The 10,805-nt window shown below is 30.8% G+C and overlaps 1 protein-coding gene across 1 annotated transcript; it reads left to right on the top strand.

The window, feature by feature from the left end:
• The first annotated feature begins 4,097 nt into the window (after positions 1-4,097).
• Positions 4,098-5,315, top strand: LOC108325324 (caffeoylshikimate esterase). Its single transcript, XM_017558382.2, has one exon. It carries the CDS (start codon positions 4,125-4,127, stop codon positions 5,166-5,168), a length of 1,044 nt encoding a protein of 347 aa, XP_017413871.1. The 5' UTR covers positions 4,098-4,124; the 3' UTR covers positions 5,169-5,315.
• The last annotated feature ends 5,490 nt before the right edge of the window (positions 5,316-10,805 follow it).

Raw genomic sequence — 10,805 nt, 5'->3', positions numbered from 1 at the left:
GTAATTTTGTTACTGTTTAAGATAAGTAGGTAAATTCATCCTGTTGTAGTCAATTTAAATATAAATGGCTACCATGCTTATCCATATGCAATATTTTCTTGTGATGTCAGGCTTGTTGAATATGATAGTTTTTTTTAAAGTGAGGGTTGAATATAATAAATGATATTTTTGTCTTTTATTTTTATAAAATTTCATTCATTGTTTATCTTTATATTTAACAAAGTCAATGTATTTTATAAATTCTCCTATATTAAGGACTGAAAGCATATAATTTTAGTAAGTAAAAAACGATTAACTATATGTTCTAATAATATTAAAATAGAGAAAAAAAATTACAAGATAGAGTTAGACAAACTTAATAATCTACTTTGTCTCGTTTGTTTTGATATTATTTTACTTTTTAAAAGTTTTTAATTAAATCAAATTTGAAAAACATAATCAATTATTCTTTTCGACATTCAGTAAATTTTTCATGTCATCACTTTTGTAATACTATTCTTGTTAATTGGATATAAGAGACTAAAATTATGATTTTAACAGGAATGGTAACTCTTTAAAAATCGTGAGACAATTTCAAAATTAATATTAAATCAAATAAATATTAAATTGTTGGTTGTGTATATAAGGGTGGATGTGTTTATTACTTGAAGATATTTCTTTTGCTTGAAGTTATTGCATATCCTTTTTTATTTTTTATTTCTTTTGCTTTTCGTAGCCATCATTTTCAACGAGTGTGACCAATAATTAGTGATTGTTGTTTGCAAGACACAAGTGCAGATAAAGGATATTTTGAAAGAAGCATTTAACAGCTACTCCATATGCTATCAAAGAATATATTTTGAAAGTATTCATAAATGGTAACATGACACTAATAATACACAATAAAAATTTGTTAACATTTGAGTAAATTAAGACGTGAGATCTAAACTCTAAAATATGGAGTTCGACTTAAAATATTATTTTATTGTAGAATTGAATCAACCGATAAAAACATATTATTAAAAAAAACTTAATATAATAACACTTTTTAAATAAAATAAAATAATATCTTATTAATTTGCTTGATGCAAAAAGAATAATATGGTGTATACAATTTCTGTCCAATTAAAGTTAACTAAATCACTCCGCTTATAAATTTCTACAATATTAATTGACGCCTGATTATAAGCATATACTTTAATAACTTAATATTACCATTTAATCATAATTTATCATTAAAATGATCTTAAAATAATTATTATAAAGGTAATAAATTTATCACAATTGAATATTTGTAATTAGGTGATAGTGTAAAATTATTTTATAATCTGAATGCGTAGTTTTTTTTCTTATTTCAAATAATGTTTATTATGTATAGCGATATTTAAATATGAAAGTTAATTTTTCAACCAAACAATAAAAGTTTAGGTTTTAATATTTTCTTAACATAATATCTGCTATTTTCAATTGAAATTTATTCGAATTGTTTGCTTCCACTTTAACCAATCATTCTCATGACTACATCTTTTTCATGAAAAAGGAAAACGCATAAGAAGTAGAGACATTAATTTTAAATTAGTAACGATTTAAAAAGGTGTAATGTAAAAGTAATAAAGACAGCAGAAACTAATGAACGTAAAAAATTGAAATAGAATAAAAGAGATAATACAACCCAAGTGCGATAACGACGGGGATTTGGAGTGGGCTAGAAGAAAAGAAAAAATAATTATATATATATATATATATATATATATATATATATATATATATATATATATACATATTAAATCGGTATTTTTATAATCGATTTAAAATATATTTTAGTATTTATAAAATTGTTACTACATTTGAATTAAATGGATTCTACTACTACTTACATTATATCATTTTCTAATTACATCTCCCCGTTGTCTTTTAAAGTGTTAGTTTTTGAAGGAGAAAATTTTATAATAATGTGAAATCTCAAAAATAATGTACTAAATTCTAAAAAGACCTTTTTATATGTGGAAACATCTACAATATAAGGAGAGAGTAAAAATATATAAAAGACATACCAATAGATGAAATACAGATATTTTTTTTAAATTTGTATATGCATTTATCGAAGGAGTTAATTCTTAAAATTTATTCTAACTTATATCTTTTTTAACTATTATATTATAGAAGACAATTTAGGAAGTTTTGTTACAATGAGAATCAAGTATATGTATTGTTACAACGAGCTTATAGTTGACTGATCGGATATGGTGACAAACTGGATGGACATGATTGAGGGGTTAATGCATAAGATAGCGTCTCACTGCTGCTCGATCCGACAGCAGTTTAGCATAATTAATGCACAGTTAATATTATAACGACTACTGATGAGTGATTAAGGTTTGCATTAATGATCATTAAGAGGTAAATTAATGGGTCAGATTCTTCTAAACTCTATAAATAAGGGTTTAATTTCGAGATAAATTTACTTTTACTCCCTATTGAATTACTAAAGACCTACACAGACAAATTCTGACTTGAGCATGGGAGTGTATTCTGCAGGTCACTCTCCATACATCGATCGGTTGAGAAGAGCAAGACGAACGTTCAATACACCGAATCAACTCTTAGACAACATCTCGTCCCAATTTAAACAAAACATGTATCAATCGCATGTGCTACCTTAAAATCTTTAAGAGATAGAATGTGTTGTTAGCTATGAACTTGTTGCATGTGAATCTTTTAAGGAGGGAATTCCCATTTTGAATTATCATGTTCAATATTTAAGGAATAGAACTGAAAAGTAAAGTAGCATTCAAATGATCAGATAAAAAAGCAAATAGTACGAGGAAGGTTAAGTAAGATTTGAAAATACAAAATTTGCATGATTCGAAAGAAAATGAGTCATGGATAAATTTTCATGTTATCTCTATCTTTATTATTAACGAAGGAAATATATTTCATGTTTATTTTTGTTTCTTTTTCCTATTAGTTATGTTTCCTAAATAACATGAAAGAAACTAAGCAGTCCACAAAGTAAGAGTATTCCGCATCTTATTTGTATTGTCTGTAAATTTTCTAGCACATAGGAAAATGAGTTCCTGCAATCAACAGCACACTAATGAACATTCATCCTGCATAACCTTGTTTCTTTAAATTCAAATTTCAGAAGGTAAGTGGTAATTTACAAAGAGGGTTGACATCTATGTTTGTATGTACAGGTCCCATATCGTGCAGGATGTTAAAAATAATAATGTTAATAAATGTTTAGATCAGGTAGACAAAACGTCGAGCTGGGTTGCGTCAGCTTGTGGCCCAAGTGGGGACATCAGAGTGAAGGAACATATCTGAGGCCGAGTTGGGCTGGGCTTTGCTTGCAAAATTGCTGGCCTGTCCAATCCAAGTTGGGAAATGATCCATGTGACTAGGTTTCCCGGTTCCTAGACTTGGGGGTACTGCGTAAGGCTGATAATCTCGGATTCCCAACAGTGGAGGGAAAACAGGCTGCTGCAACATAAGCCCACTTCTATTCTAGCCCAGTTAGCCTTCAGTTTGGACCTTCACTTTTTTTTTTTTTTCTTTCTATCACAGAAAGTGGATGATCACCTTTTTTACATTTGCCAACTACTTTCCTCATCCTTATTAACTACAACTGCTGAACTTCAACCCCCACCTCTCACATCACTTTAATGTTCCACTCTATAGGTTGTACTTCTGCTGTCTTTCACACCTAAGTCACCACTACTCATAAATATACCCTAAAAAGACAATCTATACAAATATGATATTTTATTTTAGTCAACCTCTACTTTGTTAAAAATGAAAATAATATTATGTAAACAATTACATGATTCAAGCAGAAGTTGAAAAATATTTATATCGACAAATGTTCTTCCTATATATGACTTGGAATCAAAATTATAAGAATATTGCTTCAGAGATCCAACTATCTACATTGGGTAATCGAGTAAATGTACCTGATAAATTTATATACGGAAACCTTTATACAATAAAAAAATTCCATGTTAAAAATGTATAATAAAAGTAACATATGTTAATTTTTATTGAATTAAAAAGTAAATAATAATTATTTAAATGTGTAACAATAAATATGATAGGATAAATAGGGGTAAGAATAGCACAAGTATTGCATTGTCATTGGATGGTGTATGAGTGAAAGAAACCAGTCTCTAACTCTGCTCAATCCTACACTCTCACTGCGCATTTTAGCCAGAATGGTGCACCCAATTGCGGAGGCAAACGAGGAAAGCCCCTTCGGGCAGCTAACTCCAGACGAATTCTACGCGCGCCACTCAGTGAGTCACGCTTCCGAGTTCATCACCAATCCCAGGGGTCTCAAGCTCTTCACTCAGTGGTGGACCCCTCTCCCTCCCACTACTATAGTCGGAACCCTCGCCGTCGTGCACGGATTCACCGGCGAGTCCAGCTGGCTCCTCCAGCTCACCGCCGTCCACTTCGCAAAGGCCGGCTTCGCAACTTGCGCAATCGACCACCAGGGCCACGGCTTCTCCGATGGCCTTATCGCTCACATTCCCGACATTAACCCCGTCGTCGACGACTGCATCTCCTTCTTCGAGAACTTCCGTTCTCGCTTCGATCCCTCACTCCCTTCGTTCCTCTACTCTGAATCCCTCGGCGGCGCAATCGCGCTTTTAATCACGCTCCGCCGCCGCGAAATGTCGTGGAACGGCGTTATCCTCAACGGCGCCATGTGCGGGATCAGCGCCAAATTTAAGCCGCCGTGGCCGCTCGAGCACTTCCTCTCCCTGGCCGCCGCGGTAATCCCAACGTGGCGCGTGGTCCCCACCCGGGGCTCCATCCCCGAGGTGTCGTTCAAGGTGGAGTGGAAGCGGAAGCTCGCGCTGGCTAGTCCGCGGAGGACGGTGGCGCGTCCGCGGGCTGCCACGGCGCAAGAGCTCATGCGGATCTGCCGGGAGCTGCAGGGAAGGTACGAGGAGGTGGAGGTGCCGTTACTGGTGGCGCATGGCGGCGACGATGTAGTGTGCGACCCCGCGTGCGTGGAGGAGTTGTACGCACGTGCTGCGAGTAAGGATAAGACGCTGAAGATATATCCGGAAATGTGGCACCAGATGATTGGGGAACCTGAAGAGAACGTGGAGCTGGTTTTTGGGGATATGTTAGAGTGGCTTCGAACACGCGCCCAACGCGCCACCGTGCACGGTTCCGCTTAAGTGCTATAGTAGTTTGTTTTATTATATCATACATTATTATATAATATAATAAGATGATAATGTTTTTGATAGGTTAGTTAGTGTTTAATGTTCATATATGTATGACTCTCAGTTAATCATTAACTATGTTTAAGTTAAATTTTTAAATAGAGTTTTTCTAACAAAATAGGACAGATCTCATTACCAATTAATTTCAAACTATTTCTCAATTTTAATGTTTTAGGTAAGAATTTCACGATATGAATTTTGATGCCTTATTTAAAAATCATTGAATGAATTATCAAATTTAATTTATAATGAATCAAATAACTTTATTTAATTTACATTTTAGTTTTAAACAAATAACAAAAGTATACTTACATAGATCAATATATTTCAGAAATTAAATTTAAATATGATGACAATCTTTAAGTTTGTGTAGACGAGAAAATATATTCTGGAAAAGGTTATATAAAAAATAAATTGTAACAATGTATAAATTTATCAACCTCCACACGAAAACATGACTCACCGAATTTCATTCTTTTATTTCTCTAAACAAAATAAAAATATTTTACTTGCCATTAAAATATTATCAGTCACATTTTTAACAAACATTAAACAGTACACTATTTAAGTGGTTAAAGATAATTTCTTAACGCTAAATTCTTAACAACTTGATGACAACAACTTGAACGAAATAGAATTTCTTTCTTCTTTAATGTGATCGACTATGGAATTATAAAATTGTTAAGATGCTTTACTTTTGATAAACTTAAATAAATTCATTTAAATTTCTTTGTTAATATCTGTAGCAGGACTCGTCTCGTCTTTTTAAGTTTGAACAATTTTATTATTCTGCTTTTAATTATTTTATTATACCTACTATCATAGTAATTTTTTAAAACTCAAAGTTTGTTCTTAAACTCTTCAAAAGTAATTGTTATTGGATTGTATGTATTTCTAAAGAAACGAAATATGTAAATCACTTTATATTTAGCATCATACAATATGGTTGTTTCGGATAAGCTTATTTAAGAGGTTTCAAGTTGTCCTATAGATCGGATGAACTTCTTGATGGTTCCTCCATTATTCAAATTGCGTTGTTCGCTCCCTCTCCTTTTTGTCCAAGCCGTGTGGGAGTACCTACCAAAGACACTTTGACGCTCAAGTCAGTGACCTTACGTAATGTCTAATAAAAATAAGTACTCAAAATTCGTTATCTGACCTTCCTGTCAAACATATATTTATATATATTAAAACGAGTTTATCCTTAGATCTGACGCATCACTAGTGGTTAGAGCTGTCAATTTGACCATGATCCCAAGACTAGCCCTAACACACTCTTGAAAAAGCCTCCTCTTAGGAAGCCCCTCAAATGGAGGCCAACAAAAAGTTCCAACTCCCAAAGCTCTCTCTCAAGTGAGTTAGGATCACTATTAAGGTGGGTTTAACCTAACACAAAAACTTTTGAAAACTAAACTCCAAAATTCTCATAGTAACTATTAAAAATATTAAATTTTATACTCATATAATTGATTTCTTATTTTAAATTATTAAATAAAACTAATTAATTATAGAATAATAGAATATTTAATATTCAAAATAACCACTTTGTAAATAATTAAAAACAATTGCAAACCACACACTTAATTTTATACAACTAAATAGTATTACAAATTTATTTTACTAACATATTATAAAAAAATTTTATTTTGTTGTCAATTTTAATACAATTATGCCTTATATTGCACACACCAATTATTAGAAAATTTTATATAATTAGTAATATCAAAATAACCTAATGAAAAATAAAGAGAGATAATAATATATTAAATTGATTTAATATTTGCACTGCTTTTACAATTCTTTAAAAAATCACTGTTTTGTTTCCTCGACTTCTAAAATATCACTCAATCTGTTTTTAATTATTTAAAATTAAAAATAATTCAAAATTTTATTATCTAAAATTTTTGGATCAAAAATAGTATTAATATTTTATGTGTAAATTAAACTTATGTTTTATTTTGTTTTTTTCTCTATGATAATCTTCTCTCAAAATCACCATAGGATAGATTATAAAAAGAAAGTTAATTTCTTAAAATTTATAAAAAGAAAATGAAAGTTTTAAATAGACCTAAAATACTAAAGAATAACAAATGTTATAGTGTTTCTAGTCTTTAACTAACACACATTAAATAATTTATTTTTAACTTTCAATTGGAATACATAACATAAATGTATGTTTATGTTTATGACATTTAAAATGTAAACATTTTGGGTGAATGGTAAAACAAGATTGAATCTTATGGGCCAATACAACTGCAGCTGCACAAGGTTTATCAGTTTTTTCTTTTTACTTATTATTTATGTTATGAGCATGATTTTTTGAGTATAAAATGAAAAAGAAAATCATTTATATATAATTTCTTTTCCAATAGCTTTCTAAGAAAATAAAGAAGCCTCATTTTTTTTTTAAATTAAGAGTCTCAACTATTGAAAATCTCCTCTTAAATTTCAATTAGAATAATTTTAGACAGAAAGTTAATTTCTAATTTATAACCTATAAAACAAGCTAAATTAAATATTTGAATTTCAAATTTATAAAATAATCCTTTCATTATATACTGAGAGAATCAAACTTAATAAATATTGTCACTTTGCTTTTGCTTCTATAAAAATTTCAATTTATTTTTTATAATAACTATTTTTGTAACAAATTAAATGTTAATTATATTTTTTTTATTCAAAATGAACATTTTTTCTAAAAAAAAGGTTCATGGGTTAGTTCTAACCCACTGGGCTTTTGTAGATATTTTGGTCCTGTGGACTTTTTCTGTGAGAAACATTTTGGACTTATGAATTTTTCTGGCCTCAACCCACATGGGTTAGGACCAAATCATGTAAGGGGATCAAATTGACGGATCTACTAATAGTTGTTATTATTATTGATTATCCTTTAATTACATTAACGATTATCTTTACCAATTAATTATTGAATTGTTAATTATTTGTCGTCCGATAGGGTATCCATAGAGGACAATTGTAGATAATATGTTTTCACATACGATTTTTAAAATATTTCAAATTACAAATAACAGTGCTAATTTCACATCGTAAGACAACCTTTCTCGAGTCATTGAACTTACCGTTAAGAGAATGACCAAACTTTGAACTTACCGTATTATATATAGAGAATGAGCAAACTTTGAACTTACCGTTAAGAGAAATTGAATATGGGGTTTTGGTAAAGCTCTTAGTGTAGATTACACTGATGGTAAACCTTCAAAAAATTTATGTTAAGAAAAAAATATTTGTGGAAAAAAATAGGTTAATGGGTTGGAGATATGATTTGGAATTCTCTCATTATGTTATTCTAGAGGTGATTATTTACATTTTATAATCGTGTTATAATAATAAAAATAAAGGACCTAATTTATTTTTTAAAAAATGATTTCCATCTTTTAACCACAAAATAATACATAAATAATCATTAATTGGTGTATATAATATAATGAGAATAATTTGAGAGGTAGAATAAAATTTTGTTATTTTCCCTCTTTTTATGATATGGAGTTGGGTAGAAATAGAACAAAAAAAAATGATATCTTCATTCATTGGAGATGAAAACTTTACAAAGATTAAAACCAGTAGTTGACAGCTGTTTCCAAATAGGACTCAAGACCCAGCATAGAAGACTCAATCTTTGGGCCTTGCATTTTTCTTTTTTTAACAAATGTATAGTATAGCTTGCAGATAGTAACTGCACAGGTGCATGGAGCAAAAGTCTCCTTATAAACTGAACAAGGCCCAGCTATCGGCAACCTTATGTCACTATTCAATTGGCCGATAGCTGCTAAAGGGATGGGGGCAAGCGTTCCAAAGGTTTCAACATAGGTGAGGGATTGTGAAGATGCAGAATGAAGAAGGAAGAGGTAAAAGAATAAATTTTACCTTTTCTATTATAATTTTAAAAAAGGTAATTTAGAATATATAAATATTTTTGGAGTGCTAGAAGAAAAAAGAGAGGTGCAGGAAGAAACGGCTGTGATTAGGAAAGAATTTGTGTTGCTGATTTTCTTAAACGAGTTGGGCCTTTTGTTAAGTTTGGTGAACTGTTTGAATGAAGTTTGGGCAGTTAGAAAGAATGAAGCAAACAAACATATAGAGGGAAAGAAAGCTTTTTTGAAGTTTTAGTTTTTAGTTTTCAAAAACAAAGCAATAAAATATGAAGATTATTCCTCATTTCTAAAATTCATTCACAGCTTTGAGATAAAAATTATTAGCATTTTCATTTTCTATTTCCATACAAATAAACTCTTTACACGAGTCACTGTTGCATCCTTGGAGACAAGATGATTGTTGTAAGGAAAACAGACTGAATTGGAAGAAATAAGGCCAAGAGGAAAACATTGAAGTGCGTATAAATTTTAAATTATTAAATAAAATAAGGAAGAGTGGTGCCACAATTCACAATGAACAGTTGACATGAAAAATACAAAATAGTTTGATTTTTGCTAGATGCAATGAATCTAGTTAAAATATTTATATGCGAGGAATTACTAATATACACGCAAAAGAATATATGTAAACCACTATAATAGTAAATGTGATATTTGGATACTCAATAGTAAAAGGCGAATAATATAACTATAATTATCCTAAAATATCAATCATTGATTTTACTATTCTTCTGTTACTGTATTAAACGTGATATTTGGATACTCAATAGTCTCATAATATCTTCATAGACTCAGCAGTCCTCTTGAACAGAGATCTACACAAGAAAACGAAAGACTTTGAGTACGCTAAAACTAATATTAGAAACTTTTACAGAATCCTCTCCGACATATGAAGATTTATTAAATTACAACAATCCAATATTATTATAACTAAGTACCGTAATTTTGCACCAACAATCATTTTCAGTAAAACCGTAGTACGGTTATTTTGTTGAATTTTTCGGTGAACACATTTATTGATCGGTTGATTTAATTTAATTTTTCGGACGATGCCTTAACTGCATATGTTTACTGTGTCCGGAAACATGGTACAGATACGATAAAACCACATTAATTCACTCGAAGATGTTGAAATCATACCGACTAACATTACAGAATATAAGAGAAAGAAACCACGTCGATAACGTGTGCGCAAACATGTGTCGGTATTTTTAGGCGAAGTAATTGAAAACAACAGAATTTGTTTGGTAGAAGCAAAATGCAAATTGGTTTAATTGACATAATTTTTAAGGGGTCAATAAAGTAACATCATGCATTGAATAATCTTTCGTCCGTACATTAATTCGTGGAGCAACCTCCATGGATCCGCAGATCCTAAAAGGCCTGTAAAAGTTTAGAGCCCACGAAGTCCCTTTCGAGCGAGGTGGCAAGATCACATTTGTCATGGTTCTATTGTAGAAGACCACGCAAACATTTTTTGTTTTTCCTTTTGAGATTCGAAAGAACCTACGTACACGAAACAAATGTAGTGTTGTAACCAACAGTTTGTACCTGGATGTCCTCGATTAGGGCGAGTAAGTAGATCGTTGTCCTCTTATTGGGTCAGTTTATGAATGCCTAAGAATAGTAATCAATTTATTTAGTTTGACTTTGATTCTTTGAGCCAGCATTTTGTGAAAGTTCAAAATTTGACCAA

The sequence above is a fragment of the Vigna angularis genome, chromosome 3, assembly GCF_016808095.1.
Source record: "Vigna angularis cultivar LongXiaoDou No.4 chromosome 3, ASM1680809v1, whole genome shotgun sequence".
In the NCBI taxonomy this organism is placed as follows: domain Eukaryota; kingdom Viridiplantae; phylum Streptophyta; class Magnoliopsida; order Fabales; family Fabaceae; genus Vigna; species Vigna angularis.
Note: the sequence above shows the minus strand (reverse complement) of the source record. Positions and strands in the feature narration are given on the sequence as shown.

Bases quoted from the DNA above. Each gene is read 5' to 3' on its own strand.
- LOC108325324 (XM_017558382.2), top strand. From the start codon at position 4,125: ATGAGTGAAAGAAACCAGTCTCTAACTCTGCTCAATCCTACACTCTCA.